The sequence below is a fragment of the Asterias amurensis genome, chromosome 21 (assembly GCF_032118995.1).
Source record: "Asterias amurensis chromosome 21, ASM3211899v1".
Lineage (NCBI taxonomy): Eukaryota > Metazoa > Echinodermata > Asteroidea > Forcipulatida > Asteriidae > Asterias > Asterias amurensis.
The window spans coordinates 481,506-507,618 of NC_092668.1; the positions used below are offsets into that span (position 1 = coordinate 481,506).

The window sequence follows — 26,113 nt, forward strand, 5'->3', positions numbered from 1 at the left end:
TTCGGAAGATATTTCGTTTATTTAGAAATCAAACACAAAAGCAAATACGTGTGTTGCTTGTTCTTGTCTGGGGGGGGGGCTACATGTTTAAGAAAACTGATACGTTAAGCAGAAAACAGACGAGCGTAAAAACTGTAAATAGGGTAAGTGGGCCATGGTGTGATGTGAAGCATAACACACTCACGATTCTTGTGTCTCCTCTACAAGTCAACTAACCGTAACGTAGCAACCTATTGGGAACAGTGTCGACGAAGGAAACTACCATGTTACACCACTAGCCTGATAAGTCGTTCCCCGTCTTTTATATCTTCTCTCTGAAACGTCATCGTCATCTTTAAGGCGATTTGGTTAAGAAGTTCCCAAAATGAGCTCATTGTAAAATGAAACCGATATTGATCTCGCCACGCAAATTATTGATCAACTCTTTTTAGAATTGTCCCTCCAGATAGTCGCTGCCCTTTAATGTTAAGTGTGGAAAAAACAAACCGAAAATTAAACTACCTTTAAGTAGCTCTAATAATGGGATATTTAAAGTTCGCATCTCAGTCGTATTATTGTATTTATTTATTTAGTTATTTATTAACGATTGTAGGTCGTAAGCTTTTCAAACTCGCAAGCTTTGAACGATCATGAAACCGACTTTAAGTATTTCTAACCGATAGATAACTTGAATTACAAATCCAAAAGCTCTATAAGTATCTTCAAAAGCATTACATGAAACTGGATTTAAAAAAAGTCTTAAGTCTTCATTGCGTGGTATTAGAACAGGACACGCCTCACCCGCTCGCATCGCACGCGAAGATTAGAGTCCGGCAAGTCACCGAGACTTTGATTCAATTAGACGGGGAAAATAACGCCCTTGGCTGGCAGTGGAACGTCTCAACACTCGCCCGTCAATTCAGTTATCCCTAAAGAAAATCAACACCCCGGATATCCGGTTTGAAAAAATATCCTTCAATTTGCTTGAAAATCAGCTTGATCAAAACCATGCGATTATATTTTCTGATTTACATATAAGATTGGATTTTCGGTTTAGGCGTTTCTTCTACCCATGTGGTAATCCCTTACTATCTTCAGGAAATTTCTTGGAGTTTTTAATCAGGATTTAAAAACGGAGAAGTGGGTTAAAATATCCTGACGCATTATAAAGTATATAACATATTATTGTTTAAACCGTTTGAATTTAAACCCCTATGAGAACAACAAAATGATATTTTGGGTAGGTTTTTACGTACAGTTCCGTCATTCTTTCGGGTTTTAAAGTTGCTTCTTTCTTCTCATATTCTTTTTCATTTTCATATAAAATGTGATGTTAATTTTAAACTTGTATTTTGTTGTCTTTACAAAATAAAAATAAATACATATGAATAAAAGAGGCGCATTTGTTCCCCTGGAGAGCCATCGGGGCAGTCACTTTTTGAAAAAGGAAATAATATTGTGTGATATATTATTAATAAAACATCTCCTTAAATAATGTTTAATATGGGTAAGAAAGTAAGATCAGACAACTAAAAATAACTTCTTTACATTCCTATGAATCCCACTTTCCCCAGACTAGCCTACTACATCTATGCATTATCATTTACAATAGTGAGATCGGATTACAAGAGCAGATATACTCCCAGTGGGAATAATAAATACTAAGATTAGTTTCTATGATATCCACCCATAGGCATTGACACACAAAGGCATCCCACAGCTACTTATTCCTTGATGTAGTGTACTGTATATAGTCCACCAATGTGTAAGCTTGTTCGTAAGTTTGACGTCGTTCCACTATGCCACGCCCCTTCGTACAAACCGGTTACACTGTTAACCAGAGGCCCGTAGGAGCTGATTTAAGCTCGTTTTTCTCGAATTTATGCAAGAAAAGTTCAAAACCTGGCCTTTACAATCTTTCTTCGAAGACTGAAGGTCTTCCAAGAATTATCAGTTGTTAACGATGAAATTGGGATTTCTTGTAAATTACACGCAAACGTATAGCCAGCTTTGGAACCGAAAGTAGAGACATATTTGAGCGCGCGTGCGACGCAATTACTTTATACCAACAGGGTAAAACAAATTATAAAAGGCATAAGTTTTCATCCTAATTTGGTTTAGGGTAGAAACTGAACCCTAAACCTTTCCACTTTTTCCAAATTGGACTTGAGTATTTAGGATTCTGTTAGATCTTCTAAAGACTGTTCGAATTTAAGACTACAACGTAACACGATTGGATTCTCGAATAGCAAAATTGTATAAACTAACAACTTCTCCAATGGCTGTTTAATCGATCAATTTGTCACGCCGTCCTGACTGAAATCAGATCGTAATAGATTGAATTTCAAAAGCAACATCATAAAGTTGCAAAACATCTAGTCTGGAAGCACGTCCGACAAATTTCTAAGATGACTTAGTTTTGATTTGATGTTTTTCTCTACAAATTTGCCCCAATTCGACATGTCAAGCTATCAGAGTGATGGAGACGAACTATTTAGGCTGTATCTTCTTAGGATGGCTGGCATGTTCTTTGTATTGTCCCCTTTATTCCATTGCAGTTAAGACTGCTGATTGTGGCTTTGGGGAAAAGGATCTGTCTTATGTCAACCTTCAAGTCTCGGTTTGGTTAGGCCTACCTTAATTCGAAAAGGATACAGACAAGATGGCTGCGTTTGTGACAAACAAGACCGATAGGGCATTGCATGGTGAGGTATCAATGTTTTATGGTTTGCGGTAACACCATGTGTATATATAATATATTTGCTGTGTAGTAAACTGTGTTATTTGTGAACTGTAAATTCTACTACCGCAAATAGTTTTACATTCGGGAGATTTTACCGCAAGAACGATGTATCCACACACAAAACAAAAACTACAATAAATAAAATGTGTTCAGGGCAGTCTGTGGAGCAAAACCAACCCATTGCAAAGATACACCTCAGACATTCTAAAAAGAGACATGGCTAGAAACAAGACACGACTCTTTTTAATCAATAAAATATACATCAGCATACCTTACATCCCCAGCTAGTCCAAACTAACTGCATGGACCTATCGGTTTAATAAATACATCTATACGAAGAAGTAGTGGCGAAGATGTGCAAGGGAGCAGTCAGTTTGACGCTTAGCAAAATTTAGCATCCAATTAATCGCTGTTGGATCAGTTACTATATTTAATTCAAGGACGAGTGCGGGACGATGCTTCAATTTCACGCGGGTGGTTAGGTGCGATTTACATGGGGGCTGAGTCCGTCAAGCTTGCTGCTCGACGGCACGAGACCGTCCGGTGAGAGTTGTCGATAGGGCTGACTAAAACCCTGAATAAAACCACAACTCCCTCATCATGTTCTGTGGCCCTTTTCGAAACCACAGATTCAGCTGTGACGCGGCCCAGGCTAGCATGGCCACGCGGTTGTGCTGGTAAATGCGCGTGCTTTGCGTTATGTGCTCGGGACTTCAGACGAGAGAACGGAGCCTGAAGCAGAATCCAAAACAGAAGTCGTGGTTTCAAAAAGAGCAGTAGTTTTATGGACTCTAAATTTGACTTATTCATTAGGTGGGAATGAACCACTGAGCTTTGTTGGGATGACGAGGTTGACAACAGATCTAGCATGTTTTAAAACTTGTTTACATCCCAACCTATTCTCGTTTTAAACAATGCCGCATGGCAATTGGAAAATGTGGTATCACACATGTGTATTTATTGTGTGAGAAAAAACCTCTTTCTAAAAAACTACGTTACTCCAGAGGAAGCCATTTCTCACAATATTGTCTACGTTACTCCAGAGGAAGCCATTTCTAACAATATTGTCCATTACCCGTTACCAAGTTAGTTTTTATGCTAACAACTTTTTCGAGTTATTGCCAATAGTGTCCAGTGCCTTAAAAACAATCAAAACTTTAGCTGGGAAACTGAGTTTTGGGGGGTTGTAGATTGAACTCACCAACTGGATTGGATTATGGATGTCATCGTCTAGTTCACCGTTAGCCACGTAGCGGGTGGTGGTCACGTGGTTCATGTACTCAGAGGGCGCCCTCTTTGCCCCACGCTGGTTCCCTGCAGATGTAACTCCGTTTGACACAGGCATGGGTCGCTGGTGGCCGTTTGCTACCTGTGTACACATCAGTCCCGGCGGCTGCCTCTTGTGGTTATACTCAAAGCTTTAAAAACAAAATAGAACATTTTGAGAAAACAAGCAAAGCTCAAAAACGTTTAAAGTAACTTGAAGGCAGAGTTATTTGTTTCAATGTTCTGTTTTTCTAGCTGTAAATGAAAATATCTGTCTTCAGGCTTTACCATATCCAAGTTGAATTCTAACGAAGCCTCTTTAGTTTTAAAAGACAATTTTACAATTTTTTGCAAATTCCCAGGCATCTTTCACCATCAATACCTAGGTAATTTGTACAGATCCAATATTTTCATTCTATTTTGCTTTCGATACCGCCGGATGAAAATCATAGTTTCGCTGTAAATTGACCGACTTAGTGTCCTAACGTGAGATCAACCTCCTGATAGTAAAACAACCTCCAAGCAAATTCCTACAAATCTCGACTCTTTTTACTACTATTGCGTCTTCTCTAAAACCCTTTCAAACGACTAGATTTGGTGGTTTGGATCTCTAGGAGTATAAGCAATTATTGGAAGCTTTGGAAGGAAATCCCAGACTCATGGTGAGCAAATAGAGCTAAGAAAATACCGTCACGGTAGATCTAAACAATGTTGCTTCATCAGTTCCCTGGTAGCTTAAGGGCATGAGGGGTCTCACAAGGTATATGAATTGATGTAGCTACAGTAATGTGGAGCTGGAGTTTAAAGGGTGGCGACCGGACAATTTCACATCAATGCTGTTTTCCTCATAAAAAAGGAACGAGTCGCAAAATGTCTTGAAACCTTCCTCTGTCCAATTTCTGTTTATAGTTTATTTGTGGTTCTAGGTTTATGTGAAGAGCTTTGATCTTGTTATATGGGTCATCACATTTATATGGATCATCAGTTCATTAGTGTTGCCAAACATTGGACAACACTGAGCAAGTTTGAGAAGCGACCATTTTGTCAACCACTAGTCAATATTCCATTGTTGACTACGCAGGAAATACATCCTGGGTACCAGGCAAAATCGCAAAATGGTCGGCTTTAATCCCTCGCTGAACTTGACCACTGATGTTGATTCAGTCCGGGTTTACCTCTATATTATATTCATCCTTAACCTTAAGTGTGTTAAGCACACTCGATGTACTTCACACGCGTTGACCAGTATTTGCAATACTGCTTGCACAAAAATATTGACCGCACAGATGTCCGACAGAATCAAGAGCATAGCAATAAGCAGAACGTAATGTGACTATTTTCCTAAAACAAGTTACCAACCTCCCTTATGTCCGAGTAGATAAATTATCTTCCGTGATCCATTAGAGTAGAGTCAGGTTTGTTGACAAACTAAACAAATAATCAGGGGGCGAAATTGACGAAATTTGTTTCAATGTCCTAATAACCTTGTAAGTGATTCCAAAACTACAGCCCTTTTCGAAACCACTGCTTCAGCTCCAGCTCAGGCTAGCTTATGGTTGTTTTGACAATATTGTGCGTGCTTTGCGTACATGCTCAGGGCTTCAGACGAGAGGACCACCGAAGCCGAATCCAAAGCCGAAGCCGTGGTTTCGAAAAGGGTCTATATTTAGCTAAGAACGTGAGAACCTTTCCCGCGTCCATGGTACCCACACGTCAATACGGATCTCAACAGTGTCAATCAAATTGGCGCCAATTGGTTCAAGAACTACTAAAAGCAGACACGTGATGATGTTTCAGACGTGTGTAGTGATTGATATAAAAAGAGAGCTTTTCTCAATCTTAAAGGCACTGGACACTATTGGTAGTTAATCAAAATAATTGTAAGCATAAAAACTTACGAGCATACAAACTTACGAGCAATATATGGGGAAGATGCTGAGGTTATATATAATTCATTGTGAGAAACGGCTCCCTCTGAAGTATCGTAGTTTTTGAGAGAAAAGAATTCCCCTCAAATAATAAAATACTACAGCTGCGGCCTTTACTGCGCATCTAGCTGACAGCTACGAAGTAATGCAACAAGGTTTTTTTTTTTTTGTTCATTGTTCTCTTTTAGCAACTTCGATGATCAATTTATGAGTACAAATTTTCACAGATTTGATTTATTTTCTGCATATGTTGGCATCCCATAGGAGGTTACTGGTCTTTGACAATTATTACCAAACGTGTTCAGTGTCTTTAATGACTGAGATTTGTTTCATGAAAAAGGTGCTCCTTAGAAGCATCAAGCTTCTGGTAACCTCAGCATCTTCCCCATTACAACTTGACCCAGTTATAAATTAGGTCCTTTATAGTTTAGTTTGAGTCAATGTATGGACAGTATGGTGAATATGATAGGGCTATATCAAATGAACGGCATTGTAAATTTTTCATATTGAACTATACCTATCATGGACTTGACCATGTGAATCGTTCTCTTAGGGGCTTGACTTTGCGAAATTGTGACCAACAGTTTGAATCCGAAGATGGCACACTGCAAACACCGGGGTGTCAAAATTGACACCATCGGTGTTATTATCGCATAAAGATCCCAAAGAGAATCACAATTAACACTATTGGTGTTAAAATTACTACTAATGTAATCGTGTTGGCAGACATTGGTGTTATTGCAAAACCGTATAATGCTGTAACGTTAGATTATTTCTTTGGTATCTATTAAGTATACGATAACCATGGTGTTAATTGGTAGTGTATTTCTATCATCCAGACAGTCGCTAGCGTGGGCGTATGTTAGGAGATTAATGCTCCATAGATGGAGTGAGTATAAATCACAGTATGGCTGTCATTTACTGTCCCATCTGGGATATAAATTGACACTGATTACCACCTGTTTATTCCAATAAGGATAACATCAGATCGTCCAACAAAATATCCTGCGAATCGGGTCAACTTACTCTTTCAACTAAAATGTTCAGTATTTGTGTTTAAAAAGAAGTGTGTCAAAAGATTTCTTTTTAAGAAGATCGCAGTTCAGCGGAAACCTCACTCAGCCGTAACTAAAACCTAAACAGATACTTCTCGATATTGACTCATCGCCTCCTCATACATGCACAGCAATCGTCAACGATGCAAATCGACTAATGTTTTGGTATCGACATCTGAACAAATAACGATTCTCATCAAATCGAGTTTGGAGTATCGAATGATGAGGTACTTGAACAATCCTCAAGGAACATTAAATACATTAAGAGATAATGAATGTACATAGCATACATATCTCAATTTACAAATTAATTTATAACTGGTAACCCAAGCCATACTAAACACTTGTGTAGTACATTTTAGCCATACCTTTGTAAACATGTTAACTACAAGTGGGAAATATTGCAAATTTACACTGTTTGTTTTAATGTATACGTGTTTGTGCCTGAGGTTATGTCTGTATTTTAATTATATCCCGCAACCAGAAGGCAGCAGAGTGTCCCGAATTTGAAGCTCTGACGTAATCATGTCTAGCATCCTGTGTAATTCAACGTTGATGAGTACCTTTTTCCATTATACCAACCATTAGAACGCAACCAGACCATTGTTTCCTTACAGCCTCTGTTTGGTTTCAGTGGTTTTAATTGGACAACGACTTAGGGTGCTTTGCCGTAATTAACGTTTTTTATTCCATTCAAACATTCATGCACTGTTTTGTGAATCTAAACTTACTAATACGGAATAAAATACAACACAAAGACAATTTTTTTATAAAAAGACAAAGACAAGTGTATAATAAAGTAGAATCCGCTTGACTTGAAACTTGTCATGTTCGATCCCATGATTTTGATATGAGTTCTAATCCCGACATACCAAGTCACGTGGTTTGGCTTTGGAGCAAATCCTCATCTTGTTCCCAATTGGGATGTAACGTTACCCTGAATGTGATATTTATACCCCAATGAGGGTATATCACTGTTCCCAATCGGGAGACACTTGAGTGATTACCCACCTCTGGTTCTTAATACTCACGGATGTAGCTGTCGCTCAAACTATCCCAAGTTGGGATATACTAATAATCTGATTTGAACCTTATATCCCAAAGGGAGTCTCAATGTTCTCAATCGAGAGACACTGGTGTGTAGTTGTCTTTTTGGTTGAAGACAACATCTCCGCATGTAAATGTTCACAACAAGGACTTTGCCACCTAAACTACCCCAATTAGAATACTTGATCCTTGATTGAAACCCACTATTCAAAATAAGGATATGAATGTCACTCCATTGGGAGACCAAAGACACCTTCATATCTAAGTAATTCTAAAATTAGCTTCTGCTACATGTGCTAGCCCAATGAGATGCAATCTGCATCAAATGGTAAACCATTAAGTGACACGAAGATCTTCTGTTCAGAGATTTAACCGTCAGTTGCAGACGTTGATTGACACTCATCAAATTCACTGCACGTGACTGTCTTGTAGAGAGGTAATTCTCAAACCAGTTCTGTTTCCAATTGCCCACTGGACAAGTTTGAGTCTGTATATCGTAAAGGAACATATATATGGGGCATGACAAGCTGTTTGTTAAAATAAAATAAAAATTCCTCACAGCACTGTACTGGGAAAATTGATTATAAAGATGTTACTATAATCGATTTATAGCTTCTGGTTGATTTCAATCAGCAGACCCAAGTGTCACAATCGATTTTCCTATATGGCTATACCCTGAAAAGTCTGAGACAGATTGTTAGAGAACGTTGAACGTAGAGAAGTGCAGTGGCCTACTAAAAAACAAAATGGCGTCTGTTTTGTTGCACCTACACGTGCTGATGTGGCGGATTTGAATTTACAGTTGGTCGACTCGTTGAAAGTTCGGTTGGGGAAAGTACAACCATATAGACAACAACCTTACGAGTCTGTACCTTGTTGGTTAAATGCATACCTCAGGCTTCGTGAATATCCTGTGAATAAAAATATCATCTCATGACATGAATACTCACGTGTACCTCAGAATCCGAAGCAACAAATGTTGCTTTAAAAAAATATACAATATTGACGGTATTAAATTCCATGGGTTATGGATGGACACAATCTTGCCCAAGTTGAGATTTCAAATAAGCCTTTGGAGATCGTTGTAATGAACAAACTTGAATGAGAAAAAGCTACTGTTTTTGAAGAAATTTATATACATTATGCATTGAAAAGAAAGAAGGGCTGACGTGTCAAGACCACCATAATTTACACCTGTATAAACGTTGTGTTTCACTGAGTCTAACAGACGGAAGATGTAAAGTAATTGGGGGATCTGGTTAGGACAGATGTCGTGGCTTATAATAGTCCGGTAGTAATGAGATTTGGGTTGGGTGTTTCGTTACTACTGATGGGGTGTGCCGTCTTTACTGTCTTCATGTTGTTTACTTTGGTTAATACTTTGTTGTCTTTGTTGAAGATATTGTTTCTTTTAATTATTTCATTGCTGCTGCTGAGGTTTTTCACAATCACAAGCCCAGTGATTACTGAACAGTTTAAATTAATATGACTACCTCGATTTTGTCACAAGCACAACACCTAAGACATTTAAGAGGATGGCAGCCATTACTGGGAAATAGGTTTGGCACTTTCTATGTACCAATATTAGTTCAACCTTTACGTAATCATACTCTGCCTGTTTAATTGGGAGAGGCAGTGAGTAGTGAAAAGCGCTACCGATACCTAACATAGACACGCCGTCACTCTCACCCAACTCCAACTACGTGCCTCCCACCAACCAGTCACAATTATTCAGTTTCGATTTTATTGAATCCATTAAAGCCACTAGTGGAAGTTGACTTTCTCCTTTAAATCTTAAGTGCAAAGTAGACACCCGGGAGATGTATCATGAGGTGGGGGGGGGGGGGGGTCACAAGGTTCAGTTTCACGCTCCGTTACGAACGTGGTTTTGAATATATTTGTCAATTGCTGTTACTTCCACTAGTGTTAAGTTGTAAGAAAAAGGCTCCGGTTAAACTCAATGCTACACTTTTGGTAGAGAACACTCAGCCCTTCATGCATAGTTTAGAAACATTTTAAACATAATAATTTGTATTTCCAGTTCCTCTTCCTTTAAACTGTTCTCTTTACACAAACAAGGAGTCATCAATATGGTGCCTGAAGAGACTACTTACTTACGCCTACGGATGGCATGTTCAATTCAATAATAGCCAAGTTGACGGTTGTGGGAAAGTGTTGCGGATTTGTGGTTCAGGACTGTCCCATGACAACGTGTTCAATGAATAGTTTTATATGAATAAAAGTATAATTCCACAGCAACCCTTTCGAGTATTAATACATGTTCATGTGAAGAAAGTGGACCAGTAAAAACCGTATACCAGTAAACTGTATAAGGTTTTGTTTTTATTGGTGTATATAGGCCTTCTCAAGACAGGTGAATCAAAAGACCGTTCAGTAGTACTACCCCTGGTTCTTCTGGTGACAAGCATATCTTGAAACCATGGCAACTCTGTACGAGTACACAGCACCAGCAACCAAACATGATTCTAATCATTCAAATCAATATGAAGTACACAGTCATGGTGATGTGAACCCACACTCGGAGATAACTAAACCAAATTTCGAGTTGTGCATTGTGTCTTTATGCCAAGACTCGTCACCATTTAAGAATATCAAGACCTACAAATAAATAAGATAGTTTGAAGACGCGTAAGCCTTCCTCTTGATGACGACATCATCTCTTGGAGAGCTCTTTGTTGACAAAAAGAGGAACCAGATTTTATTTTATTCTTCAATGCAGCTGCACGCAAGTACCCAACGTCTTATTCTCTTAATTGTCATGGATGGAGGTCTGTACATGGGTCGGTTTGTGCCCAGACAGAGGGAGTGTAGAATTATATCAGAATGAGATTAGTTACGCAAACCTATAACCTATTTGTTATTTTCATTATGACAATAGACTCTTTGTTCAAAAATCAATGAGCATCTCTTTCAGAAAACAATAAAAGCCGGTTCCTTACAAGGAATAATTATTGATTAATGCCGGGAATAACAATATTAATAATATGCGTTCTACCTAGACAACATTTGGAGAACAATTTGTTTTCGACACTGCAGTTTGAAAATGCAATCTAACAGTATTCCTTCTGCTTCTTCTTAGTCCTTGAATTATATGTTTTCATTTCAATCAACATTTATTGCCATATTTGGTGACAAATGAGAATAATAAACAAATTAAATATAATTATTTAAGTTGAAGACAGTCAAGAACAGGTAAAGAAAATAATGAATGAAATTGAAAAAAAAAAAACATAATATAATGGATATGGAGCAAACCAATATGGGGGCATTTACAGAAGCCAGAAAGCATTTTTTTTCTCTATGTTTCTGTGTATATTTGCACAATGTTAAACATTTTGTCTCCCCTACCGTTATTTGGCGGCCATTCTTAATTAGTCTTGTCAATGTTTCTAGGAGCTAAATCAGATTTGTTCGACCGGCTTGGGATCTTGTCCTTACATTGTATAGACTTGTCTAGGATTATTTGGTCTCGGTGTCTGCAGAAACTCGTAAACATTGCCACAGAATAAACTCCCGTTAGCATTCCGTCTGCGCTTCCATACATTTCACTCTGACCGATTCATACCTTTTTAAAGGGTTTTGATACCTGCTGTGGATCAAATTGTGTACAATGCCATGAATCCCTACTCACTGGGAATAAAAATGTATGTGATATTATAATCTACCTCTACAAACTACAGCTTCAATAGATGTCAAGTTTTTGAGGGGGAAAAAATGTGAAAATTACCGAGCAATGTTTTCAGGAGAGTCGCGTTAACCCGTTGTACATGCTAAAACAATTTTCATTTCACTGAGGCAAAAAATATGTTAGTGAAAAAATTGTTTTACTCGTCCCTAAAAAAACTACAGCATCTCAGTAGGTAATATTTTAGGGGAAACCCCTTTCTACCATCATTGTCTTCAAACTGTGTAAGTTTAAAGTCAGTCTGTAGACGTTTGTGTTGTTGTGTCGTACAAAGAAAACCCAAACCCTTCAACTTGATTTAAAAAAACAAGACAGCTCAAATTGCGCATACATACTGTTTTCTATCATTTGCCAATGGCCTCTCAAAAAAAAAATCAATTTCTATGTTTCAGTGTGCAATCAGCCTTAATTGTCAATAAAGTATTAATTGAGCATGGGTTATACATGGGATATACAAGTCCACAAGATACATAAACAAAATGTATACTCTCCATATACATGTATAATAATTTAATAGAATTTCTTTTGCAGTCTAAAAGAAGAATAAAATCTCTTTTAGTTCACAGCATTACTCATTTGATCATAAATCCGTATGTTTAATGTGACACTAATTTTGAGAGCTCAATTTTAGTTCCATTTCATTTGTAGTGATATAGGCCTAATTTTTGCAGGCCTTTTTAAAAGTATACTCAATCACATGTGGTACTCGGGGTTTTTTCTACCTCAAGCCGAAATCGCCCTTAATTAAAATGCCGCCGTTTGCATGCTAAGGTCCATTGTACGAACCGCTCTGATAGTGACTCAATTGGCTACAATGCTCACTCGTAAGCCATGGTCATACGTGGACAAATATCAAAATCTAAACTTCCGGGTCTTAAACTCCGCCATGAAACTGGGTTTAGTATCGCATCTTTAAGACGCCGTGCAGTATTTATTTTGGGACCCTTTCCCCATCCCTTGACATGGAACCTTTCGGTCACCTAAAAACACCTAACCGAGAAAAAGGGCAAGTGGCTGTAGAGTGGGCCCTTGACAGTGTGTGTCCATAATTAAATACACTGGTTTTACAATACACCGGATAACGAAGCAAGGCCTTCATGAATATGACATTGCTAGTGAGTAGAGTGTTGTTTTCCCCGGTGCAGTAACATTAGCCACGTTGGAGACTTTGCTGACTGGCAAATGCAGCTCTAGGTTTAGACTGAAACTTATAATGCTCTATATCTTTCATTGAGTAGTGTTAGCTCTAAAAGAAATATATATTATTTGATCGGTGTGTTGTAACCATATTATTTAGATTTGTTCAAACGGGGATAAAGCTAACAAACTCAACCATTAACACTCAAATCAACATAATTTATCCACGCAAAAACTAAGATTTATTTTAATCCAACTCATTTTAAATAATTTATTGTCCATATGACACACTGATAACCATTGTCTAACTAAAATACTACACTGAAAGCATTGGTACTGTTTTTGCAGAAAATTGTTAACTTTATCACCTTCAACTTCCACCCAATAATTGGCCTTGTTCTAACCATTGTGTGTCTAGTTCCCTGCCTTAAACGCAGTTTAATACAGGTAATTCACGTTGGTCAATACGGTTACCATACTTGGACAACCTCGCTTAATAATTTCAGCAAATGTTGATAAATAAAAGTGTCTCAATCCATAAAATTTGATTGATTCAGTTATAGATTTATTTCAAACAAAATGTTATTATTGTATCATAAAATGTATCAGTTCATGTTAGTCATGAAAAAAAGCAAATTAATTTAAATCTTGTTGACAAGCATGTTGTAAAATGGCTGTAACTTACACCCTAAAACATATCGGCTTAGAATTGACCCTGGTTCTGGCCTGACCTATTTCTGGTTAGTTTACCTAGAATCGGTGTCCAACTGACCCGAAACTTTGTCAAACTGATGCAGAATAAGAGTCAAAATACACAGGAGTTTTTATTGGTGTAAATACCACGTTTAACTCTTTATATCCTCATCTATATACATGATTTAAATAAAACTTACATTGATATATTTGTTTTATAATCTTTTCCAAACCTTTACAAATAATAACAATAATATACCAGAACTCTTGTAATTTTTTACCTAATTATATAATTTGTTGTTAAACACAATGCGCAATAATGTTTTTTTACAATACTGAACATCTTTACGATTTCTACATTTGTTATTGCCAGTTTGGAAAGACGGGTAGTGGTCTAAACTAAATAATATATACCATCTTATAGAACACAATTCTTTATACAAAACATTTGTCAGTTCTCAAATTTCAAAGCATACACTTTGAAGAAAGAACCAACAGTACTTTCAAAAGCAGCGAATGGATAAAACCTATTTAGTTAGCATCGGCTTAGATCTAAGTAGATAGAGAATCATGTACATATAGCCTATGGGTAGTTACAATATGTCAGCATGTTGGTTGACGATGTCTTTTTGTAATACACGGTATTATGAGCCCCTCGGGTGTGCTCTTATTCCGTGTGTCTCTAGGGACTAAAAACAAATTGGCTCAACTTTAGAGCCCGTCTTTACTTCACTGTGTGGCATTTCAACTTGTCTTGCATTTCATCTTTTTTAAGGACAACCGATCGAAATGCATTTTATATGTTTAGCATTTTGTAATTGCCATTCTTATTATGGTCTGTCTATTTAGTTTTCTGTTGTCTTGATAAAAATGGGACGATAAATTTAATTGAGTTTCTAATGACAAAGAAAATAATTCGACTATTAACTACACATCAAAACGCTCATGACGTCATCTGATAAACTGATGACGTCAATGTATATACGGACTGTTCATGGTGTTGTATTTAGGTTGGCGGATCGCAGGAATCATGTTAAGGCAAATTAAATACATTTCCTTTAGCTTTTTGTTTTTCTTTTTTTGCCAAGATTAACTCTCTCCCCATCTTTAGTTTATCTTCTTCATTTGTGGTTTCATGCAGAAACTATTGTAACTGACTAAGACATGGTCAACGCTTGTAAATCTCTGGACCAAGCTACACTAGGCGATAAATACGGTGAATCGTCCCACCAAGCATGACGCAAACTAACAATTTAGCTTTATGACAATAATCAAGTTTACAAATTTAATTAAAGTACAACAAGAAGATTTCTCAATAAAAATTATTGATGGTTTTCTATTCAAAACTTAAAAATGTCTGCATGCGACTCACAGGAGGTCAGACACACGTGTTACTGTTGTGAAGTGTTTGTCTGGTTTTTAAGTTTGAGAGTCAGATTAATACGTCTGGTCAGGAAAAATGCTCTCTGATTTATTAGTTTGAAAAAGGGCTCCAAGAAGTTGATACGGAAATTAACCATATCATTTTGACAGTATACTTCTTCCTAAGTAAAGAATATTAATGGCTGATTTTGGAAAAATAATATATCTTATGGGTGCCATGAAAGGATCTTTCGGATTTGTTTTGATGTATTCGTTTACAGTAACACCATAACATCTGCCTTGCTGTGTAGATTTTGGTTCTTTGGGAACTAGGTTTTGCTTTTTGTTATACTGCCATGGAATAGATGTCTGAACCATCCTGTTTAATAACTACTACCTGGGTAGAAGGTAGGATATCAGCCGGGACTACTACTTTTGCTTTAGTGGACCGCTGGGACTTCTCATTATTTACTTCACTGCCGCGGAGTGGGTTCTTAATATTGGCCTTTTTGAAAAATGGTGGACACTTTGAGAGTACAATGTTTGGTTTGGGTGGATATGATCAGATTTAACCAAACATATTAGTGTCATAGTATTGTGTCCACCATACCTCAAGATGGCGTATTATTTGTATAATTATTATTATTATTATCAATGTTAAGTTTAGGATTGTTTATTAGTTCAATCATCATGATCAGCGAAGGCTCCGTAACCATGTTGATGAGCTATAGCACTTCGTACATTATCCTCAGTCCTGTTGATAACATTACTCGGTCTTCCCGTAGTCAAATGCCTACTGTCTGTAGAACTAGCATCATCACTATCTACAACATTACCATTCGGTACATTGCCGTTGACTTTATGCATCCTGAACGCGTTATGGTTGACATAGAACTTATCTCCTTCTTTCGCTTCTCTCTTCGCCTCTGCCTTGACCGTGTCGTAGAGCCCAGTAGCCGGCTCGTCCGTCAGTAGCACAGTATCTTCAAACTGCATCGGTTTCAGGTCGTAGACTTTCCGTAGAACAATCAAGACAGGTGCGTACGCGATGTTAAGAACTCCTATAAAGACGTTGAGATTGGTGAAGCCGAGACTTTGAACAATCTGACCGGCTAGGATTGGACCGATGGCATAGGCTAGGCAATAGGATATATCAGCAATGGCGTATACGCTACCATACACTGATACGTAGCGTACATCCACAAGGAAGCCTAGAGTTGGTAGTAAGGAGGTATCTACGAGAGCTACTCCATAGCAAATACCGCACAGGGGAATGATCAGAACACCAAATGTCTCACAAGCAGGGACTATAAATGTACAAAGACCGATGACAACGAGTCCAATAGCGGCATATAGCCACTGGTAGTGCGGGTATCTGGAGGCAAGTTTGACAGTCATAACGACACCGAAGACATGGGGAATAAAAGCTGGTAACCAAATGATACCAGTCTGCCATGTGACTGCCTGCATGGTATCCTTCATCCATATTGATATTGTGGGCTCCAGGAAGGCCAAAGAGACGTTGGACATGGAGAGGGCGCCCGCTACGACAGCAATGTATGGGTCAACGATGAGCTTGTAGATAGGGGTACCTTTGGGCATTTGCCAACGACGATCACTGTAGGGTTTAATAACGAACAGTAGAAGTAGGCCATCAACAACAGCAATTAAGGCCAGAGTTATAAATGGCATTTTCTTCCCGACGAATTCGTACAGTACCCCGCCAAAAGGAGGTGCTACGAGGCAGCCGAATGAGATGAACGCAAGGGCAATGCCAAGAGCTCGGGTACGTTCACTCTCGACTTGGAAGCGATCAGCGATCATGGCAAGACCAGATGTATCAGCGAATGCAGACCCCACACCTTGCATGCTCCTCGCCATGAACAACACGCCATAGGAGGTACCAAAAGCAAATATGGTGGTTGCTATGAAGAGGATGCTTAGTCCGATTACCATTGGGATATCATAGCCAATCTTATCAATAAGAGTACCAGAGAAGGGGTTGATCAGGAGTTGAACCAAGGCCTTAGAGGCAAACAGTAATCCAACGTAGATATCCTCATTCTCGTAAATCACATTAGGTTCAGCGGTGGAGTTAATGGTTGTATTACTGATATTACTATAGATGGGTTCAGCTGTAGCGATGATTTTATCCCATGCTCCGATAGATCTTAAGTAGTCTGGTATCACTGGTACGATCACCATGTAGAGCATGTTATCAAGGAGGAGGGCTACACAGACGATGACTAGAATAAACCGACGCTGTGCAGCTGGATTCTTAATACGCATCTTAGCTGTCCCTAGAAACTCAGACATTGTCTCTTTGGCATTCTCCATCTTCTCTTTAGCTGACTCCATATCCATCTTGTTTCCGGGTTTACAGTGCTCCAGGTGGTAGCAGAGTTCAAATCAGGTGATTCTCAACAGGCCTAGGCAGCCTCGCAATCCAAGATCTTTAAGCTCTTCAGACGCAATAAAGTTGATCTCCCATACTTTATTTAGTGTAGATGTTTTTATCCAGAGCACAACTTAAATCTCACGGGATTATATGAGAGTTATCGGTTTACAACCTCGTTCTATGATAAACGGTCACACAAACCCCCTGGGAAGGCACTCGGCATTGGATATTTTGCACACCTGTAGAAGAACACAGAAGGAAGAAAGTGTCTCGATTAGAACTGTTTTTCAAAGACCTCTAATATCCCTTGAGTTTAGTTTGGGACATTTCAGGCTCCAGTAACTGGATGCTGTTCCCAGTTCAATTTGCATGCAAAATATCCACTGCCGATACCAACACAAAGCTGCAATGTCACGATTAGAAAACTCTGTATGAAATGAATAAAAAGAATTTAATTTTCAAAATATTCTGTCTGTTATTTTGTGTAATCATTTTTGTGATGAGTAGTCTTTAATATATTTTGTTCATGTGGTGGTACAACTACAAAGAAAACGAGACACAACAAACTAAACAAATCAGAAAGAAAAAGTGCAGTTTGTAGCAACCTGTGAATTTTGCCGTTTAAGTTTTGTTTTATACATTTTTGGAAAGTAAAATTTACAAGGAATTTGCTTTTCAGTTTCAAAACTATTGTCTATGCTTTGAACAAAAATAGATCTCAGTATGGTATGAGTAGAAATCCAGTGACTATTGAATAGTGTCAAACTGCAACGTGACAGATTATTGGTGACAATATGGTCAACACATTATTTACATCTTACATACATTTTCAAGTCATAGGCGAAAACAATCTTTCATGACCAACAGGACGATATTTCAATTATATGTTATTGAGTTCACATCAAGACATTCACACCAATAAAACCCGGCCTGGATAGTATGTCAAACCTGGGTATCATGTGTTCCACCAAATTCAATAAAGGCCTCTCTCAATGTGTGGGGCTAAACTAAACTCCATCACCGAATCAGCCACCTTGCTCTAAATCAACATCTTAAATTTCGCGCCAGTGTATCACAGGTAAACATCCTAAACCAGAAACTAGGTATGATAATTTGTGATATCGCACGTGGCGGGAGTTTGTTTAATGTAAAGTTACACCTTAGAGCGATAGTGAGACTGCATGCTAGTCCAGATATAGCAGCCCGTTGTCGAATTGAAGGTTATTCTTTATCACAGTGGTTTGTATTATAATGGATAGGTTAAGAGTAAACTTTACTATACTGTAGAAACGAACGAATGGCGTTCTGCTCGTTATACTCAAGGACGAAGCAATTTAAAATATTTGTTATTGCCAGTAAGTTGCTTATAAGCCATTCAACTGCAGGAGTTCAGTAGGGTGCAGCAACTGTGCAGCATTTTATATCATGTGTTGATGCATTCACTAAGTGGACAAGCAGTTACAGGTAATCTTAAAAGTACTGGACACTTTTGGTAATTGCTCAAAATAAGTGGTAGCACAAAAACATAATTGGTAACGAGCAATGCAGAGCTGTTAACAGTAAAACATTGTGAGAAACGGCTCCCTCTGAAGAGAAAGGGTTCACTTTTCATTCAAAGATAACAGAAGACTAAACAGCTGAAGCATTTTAGTTTACGTTTTATCTTCCATTATTCTCCAATTGAGCCCGAATTTTTACAGATTATGTTTTGTGATGCATGTTGGGATACATCAAGTGAGAGTACTTAAAGGTGTCCAGTGCTTTAAAGACATAGAACTGTCAATGTCCGAAACGGCTTCGTCCATGACCACATTGTAACATTGCATCACTAATGTACCCAATTAGCCCCAAGGCAAAGAGGTTCAAGCGATGTTGCAATTAAAACAATAAATGTGGTTTACACATAGAACCAATGTGTGAGTCAAACTACAAGACGGGGGGTGTCTTTTGTTAAAGCAATGAGGTTTTAATTACCTCAGAAGCAGTCAATGAGTCATCCATTAAGTGCTAATTGTTCAACAAAGATACTAAGTTTATTTTGGCTGTAGTGTTGATTAAATATCTATTCAGGATACAAAGACCTAACCGGGTGTCAAGTCAATGTTAAAAAGGGCAGATAATGAACCGGGTTCGGAATTGGACTTTAATGACGAATATTGTTCGCTATACCAGAAGTTAAAACACTACAAGATGTCAAGTGTTAAGTCCATTTTGATTAAACACAGGTTCACATTAGCAGCCATTGGTCGGTGTTTCCTATGTTGGCCATTGTATAAATTGATCCTGACCTAACGGAATGTACTCTTTAGAATCCCTTTGGTATAAATTGAAGCCATTTTTATTAGTGTTATTCCAACAATAGTTTTAAGAACAGGTAGGCTGGCACAATTTTTTTTTTCGCCTAACTTATGATAGGGATTAGTATTACTATTAACATGTTATTGTTTGTACAATAGTCTAAAACTACAAGCTAAATCTTTTTAAAGATTTAAAAACTGTAAACTCTACGCTAGACCATGCACATGAAGCAAACACAAACTGCATACTACTAAGATTTTGTTTTTACAAAAACATTAAAATTAGCTAAATCTACCAAAATGTAACTTCGTTTTTGTAATAACTGCATTATAGCATTGCAGCGCTGTCTCCCATTGACAATTCTGTTCATATTAATGCGATAATGGGACAGTGGAAAAACCTGAACGAACCCAGCACACAAAACAGAAAAGGTATGCCTTGTGTTTTTTCAGACTCATTCAAGTGTTTCGGGTGCAGTTTATTGCCCGGGGTCTTCTTACAATAATTGGATATACAAAAGGGAAAAACACCCGGAACACCTTGTAACTACAGCTGCATCGGAAGTTCAGACGCGTCAACCAAGAAAAAAAGGCGAAAAAATCCCCGAGCTATTAGAGAGAAAAAGCTCACAGGTGACCCGCAGGCAAGAAGCAGTGTTTACGTTACCCTACGGCTCTTTACAGCCTTGGTTAGAGAAAGAAAGTAGGGAAAATTACAAGCTAGGAATTCCATTGAAATAAATTTTTGAACAGTAGCAGTCGAAAGAATTGAATGTATAAATTATAAAGGTATTTTGGCGTGGAGACCTCACAGGTTTAGACCTTGGTTGTGAGGCAAGCCTTAAGGGGTAAAGAGTTTGTTGTTGTTGAAAGAACAATATGGTTACTTTGAGATAGGCAATTATGCTTGTTGTTTTAGAGGCTTGTTTCTAGCTCAAACAGAGGAAAATTACAAAGGGTGTGTCTTTCTTCGACAAATAGTGTTGTCATAATGCTGCTAAAACAGGTACTTTGTTATAGTAATTAACATGCATTAAATGGCTTTGCTAATTACAACATTGTTAACAAGAGAGTATTAGGCCGGTAACCTTTTTTTGATAAGCCATGTTTTTTCTGTGCTGAGCAATGTTTCTTGCTTACAAGCTTGATAGACTATTGGTCAATATCATGACAAAGTTCCATTGTTACTTAACCGTTTGTGTGTAAACTTCCAAGAGAGAAATTGGCAATGCAGCTTGTGTATGTTTTGCTCCACGTGCACCAAAGGCAAATTTGAATTTCCCGTTTCAAACGTTATGTCCGGAATTACAACGTATGTATTTCAATGGACAGTAAAAAGCAGTTATATCACCTCCTTCGGGCCAAAATTGCAACTTCATAATGCCACCACAGTGGTCCATGTGACCCTTAACATAACATGCGTTACATACATGCAACAGCCGTAGGCCTGGGACATTCGAAGGCAGCCAAGAGTGAAACCCATCAAGAAGTTTAAGACTAAGTCAACGGTTGGTTTTTTTAGGGCATCGAAGCGTTCGGAACCAGGTAAGGAACCCTAAATGCTTGTAATGTATAAACGTAAGCTGTGAAAGCTTTACAGACATAAGGACAAACAATTTGCCTCCGGGATATGAGTGGCTATCGCCTTGTTAGATTTCATTGGAGGACATTTATATGGATTTAGGTTCGGCTCAGATATTTGTGTTCACTTCTTATAAGAGGAATATTAAAAGGATGTAAATTTGCTTTCTATAAATTGTGGGATTTTGTTTTAAGAGGGTGGACCGTATTTCGGTAGAAAGCACTATAATAATAACCTGGTGACTTTTTATACAGTTTTGTATCGTTGTTTGAAGGAAATCATTCAAATTGAGGACAAAAATGTAAAAAATCATCATGGGCAAGTCCAGCAGTTTTGATCATGTTTCCCAAATATTTGAAAAGTAGAACAACAAAATAAAAGGGAACAGTCAAGCGGTTTTATTCAATTTAGGCTAGACAAATAAACTATCATTATGCAGCTGCTGCTGCAGTTAAACTATCAGGGTAATTAGCGTGAATTCATTATTGTTGATGCTGTGGATGATAAAGTATTTATTTGGTTTACTGTTAAAAAATTTCTGCTTTTCAAAATGCGCTCATCAAACAATTTCGATCTCATTCAACACTCCAAATTTACCAAAACTCAAAATACTTCAAACTTACATAAACATTCAATTGTAGTTTTTATTTAGCCTTTAATAAAGACTGCAAAAAGACACAACCATTAACTAAATGTCGCTGCGTCATCCGGGTCTATGGAAGAACATAGACGTCATTCGAGTCGTTATTAGTCTTCACTCTCTTTAAGCCTTATTGATATTATGAAGGCCGGATAGCAATGACGTAAACCAATTAGGTACACACTTACGATTTCTAGCTTGGTTTCATGGTCCATCCTCGATAATTAAAAATGCAATTATTGACTTGTTGGCACCGGGTAGGGCGTCTTAAGAAACCAACTGAATTGGGGAAACATATGCTTTCAAAACATCATGTGATGAATAAGTAATAGTTTCAAAAGAAAACACCACATTTTTTTTTTTTACAATTTTAGGAAGCATTTCCCTCGAAGCATCAGACCGAAGAGACAACTTTTAGCTCATGTCACTGTTTAATTTTCTGAATATGGTCATATCTACTTTTAAATTCATGTCTAAGTTAATACTTATTTCATTTATATTTGTACTTCTAGAAATATAACTATGATCATGATGTACATGGAAATGGAGCAATTTCATTTTACATGAAAAATTAAGGGAACAAATCAATACATCATGTTTGGGACATTATTTTCATACAAAATCAGTAAAGATAGCTTTCGTTTTCAGGCCACAAATTTAAATACTGAATACTGAACAATGACAATAGACTGTTTTTCTTGTCAACATGATCGGCAGGGTTCCCCTTATCCTTAAATCGCAGAGTTCGTTGGCAAAAAACTAAACTCTTTTCACACGTAAAAGTATGAGATTAAGGTGGTCATTTATATTGAGTCAGAGCCAAACCTGCCATTTTTGTTTGACTCAGAGTTACTATTCAATGTGACATACAACCAGTAGGGCCTACTCATGTTGGCTTGACCATTTGGAAGTTTTTCTAAGGCGCCGTTTTGATTAGTCATATCTTAACAAGTGACTGTAATCCATAAGACGCCTAGGGCTGGAATCGAACCCATGACCTTCGTGATAACTCTTAACGAATCTTCAACAGCATAATGAAAACTGACTCGCAATGAGTCAGTGACAAAGACCTGACTCGGTAGAATGACAAACTATAGCTTTTAATAACGACATATGCTAACTCAGCATGTATTACCCCCAAATGGCACCTTCGTGGTAACTCTTTGAATCAACTACCAGACCTACGTCATATTGACAACTGACTCACAATGAGTCAGTGACTAATACCTAACTCTGTTTGGAGTCAGTTTCAGCTTACCTATTGCTCATATAACGACATATGCTAACTCAGCATTAATCACCCCAAACAGCATTAACTAAACGAATGTCACATTACTAGAACACGTTGAAAACATAGAGCTGCCGTATGTTTGTTTATTACGAATGTAGTTACCGGCAGTAGCAATTTTTTTAATTAGTTCGACTGCTCGAATCGATCTTAGAATTTCATTTACCCACACAAGCATGACTGTTAGTATGGCCTTACTCTTAATTTGTACTTACGCAAATCAACTATTCCCAACTCATCGATTCCTTGCCCTTCTTTGATAAGACTCCGCCAAGATAATCGATTCTACAGTATACTGTTTTCAAATAGATTCCCTGCCTTGTAAACTCAAATGTGCATTTCTCCACCATGAGGATATATAAAGTAGCAAGTGATATTTTCCAGTACATTCGGTATGGATGTAAATATTTACTGATCTTTGTTTAAGTCTGAGAGAACCAACATTGGCTTAGCCTTGACACATGAGCAGTTATAGGGACGGAACAACAACTGCATGGCAATGGGTAGTGCCTATTACATCCTAAAATTGCATGTTTTATACACAATTTGTAACTCATTTGATGCCTCTTCAGAATTATATCTTTTTTTTCTCAGCCTAAATGGTCTGCTGTCTTTTTGAAAACAGATTGGAATTCGTGATATATCATTGTTAATGTAAATGTTATGTTACATCGAGGAAACGGTTTCTCCCCGAGGTGTATACTCTACATTTCGGATTAATGTGTGAACACAAGATTAATTTAGAATGATATTTAAGACTCAAATAGTCTAATTAAATGTCCCCATTGATTTTGATACAATATTCTTATATTGTTCTTCTCCTAAGTGTTGTCTCCTATACATTGAAATGGGAACAGTAAAACATACAAAAACACATTGTGTGTAACAAATTATTCGTTATATAATCTTCAATAAGGGAAGTTTAATAATTGGTAGTTGTATTTTGCAAGAGAATGTGGATTTTAAGGGTATGAATTAATCTGAAATCTCGTTCCATTGACCTCCCAATTGTAAGTCCGTGACTGAGGATAAAAACTATTGCAATTGGTACTAATTATAAGCTGTCATGCAGACCTCGTTCTATTGAAACTCACACGTTCCAATGATGGACGGCTGACCATGGATTCAACACGATACAATATGAAAATCATTTCATCTATGAATAAGGACTGCGAAACGATGTCACTGAATACTTCAGAAAAACAAAGTTAAGTAAGATATTTTGTCCTCGAATAATTGACATTAAATTTGCTTTTAAACTGAAGTTATCGCTTAGTGTCTTTTAAATTATAGACAAATTCCAATATCAAATTGTATCGTTATTTGCAACTAATTTGTTCAAATTCAGGGGGAAAAAATAGCAAAATGATTTGAACTAACTTGTTCAACTCAAAATCATTTAAAATTGACCCAGGTGGTTTATAAAAAAGCAAAAATCTACAGCTCTCAATAAAGATAAATTTTTTCAATGAAGAACAAAAACTGAACAAAAGTTCCCTTCACACTTTGTTCCAACTGATGACACAATTTTCCAAATTGTCTTTTTTTTTCCTAACCACCTCCAGCCTTCGCTAAAATAATTACAGCCCAGGAGTCGATATCATGTTATCATGCACGTGCAAATTAACTCCCCTGGTTTCTCTCTTCTCATTTATATATTAATATTTGCTGACGTAACTTAATAAAAAGCAAGCCTCCCGTACATCGATAACAGTCACTTTATTAACATTGATTTGGACAGGACTTTCCATTAGGCATGCCCAAGCAAGTGGCTACCTTACCCCTTAGGATTCAAGGTGGCAAAGCCTGCTTGCCAGGCGAGGTATCAAATTATGCTAACAGTCCTTTATCACCAGCCCCGTTTTATATGGATCCAAACTAAATGGATGGGCTGTTGACACAAACCCGTGGAAATGCAGGGCTAAAAAGAGATGTGACGAAATAATAAGAGTGAATAGAAATGCGCTTGTTCCCTTTCTGTTTAAGAGCTGCGTTTAAGACTTAGATTTAGATTGTTGAAACTTTGTGTCAGTCGAAATATCAGAGTTACATTGAGTGACATGGCTTTAATGTCTGGACCACTTTCAAGTAAAGTCAAAATGGCATCGTTGGCTCTTAATATTGCTTGACGGATACCAACGACTTATGCAGTTCGAAACGTATTCTCAAACTGATTGTGAACAAGTCTATGCAAATCTTTTACCACAAATAGCAAAATATCCCTTCGGAGAAATTACTTATCTTTTTGCCCCTTTGTTTGACAAATTATCCAATTATAGGTCATTTTGGGTATTTGAAAACACTCTTTGGAATGGAACTACAATGTTCAAGGATTATAGCACTGACACATAAAAGGGGTTTTATAGTACATAGGTTTCCTATACTATAAAAACTTTTCGAATTTCGTAATTTGCCCCCCCCCCCCCCAATCTCCCCCTTCCCCTCTGCTATATACAACTCTCATGGTAGTCATAATCCAAAACTCAACACAAATATAATCAGGCACCATTAGCACATTCTATTAAGATTAAAGATGGCATACGTCTTGCCAAATGAGCCATTTTTGTTTGTCTACCCGTCATTCGTTTCCCCTCTTCTGTTTTCTCATTCCTTTGCACTTGATACTCACGATTCCCAAGGAATTGGTTTCATTCCTGAAGATTGAAAACGGCGCCCGGAGTGCTTGGACGGTAAGCAAAGCGCCGTGCCAGCGCCTCGATACCACACGCTCAATTTGCGTGTTGACAGCTGACGACATCTTCGTGCCCGCGGCGGGAAATGTGTTGGCGGAACCCGAGTTTAAATTTGTCCTACTTTTTAACGAATTTTACGGGTGCATTTCACGGGCCAAAGCCTTTGGAGACCATGAACCCATTAACACTTTAGACCCTTGGTCCGCCTTTGCATTTTAAATTCCCAAGTATTTGTGCGAGTAATTCGATGTCAGTAGAGAGAAGAATATTGGACGGGGTCCGTGAAAAACATGTGTATA

At 37.7% G+C, this 26,113-nt stretch overlaps 1 protein-coding gene across 3 annotated transcripts in view; it reads right to left on the minus strand.

The window, feature by feature from the left end:
• LOC139953085 (probable vesicular acetylcholine transporter-B) overlaps positions 1–26,113 on the minus strand; it is a 50,679-nt gene that overhangs the window by 18,779 nt on the left and 5,787 nt on the right. Inside the window, exon 2 of one of the 3 annotated variants that reach the window (XM_071952490.1) lies at positions 3,924–4,140. In XM_071952490.1, the coding sequence (XP_071808591.1) occupies positions 3,924–4,103 (180 nt within the window). In that variant the 5' untranslated portion in view covers positions 4,104–4,140. Of the gene's footprint in view, positions 1–3,923; positions 4,141–13,095; positions 17,554–26,113 lie in introns of those variants that run through there. The other 2 variants (XM_071952491.1, XM_071952492.1) reach the window with 2 other exon arrangements.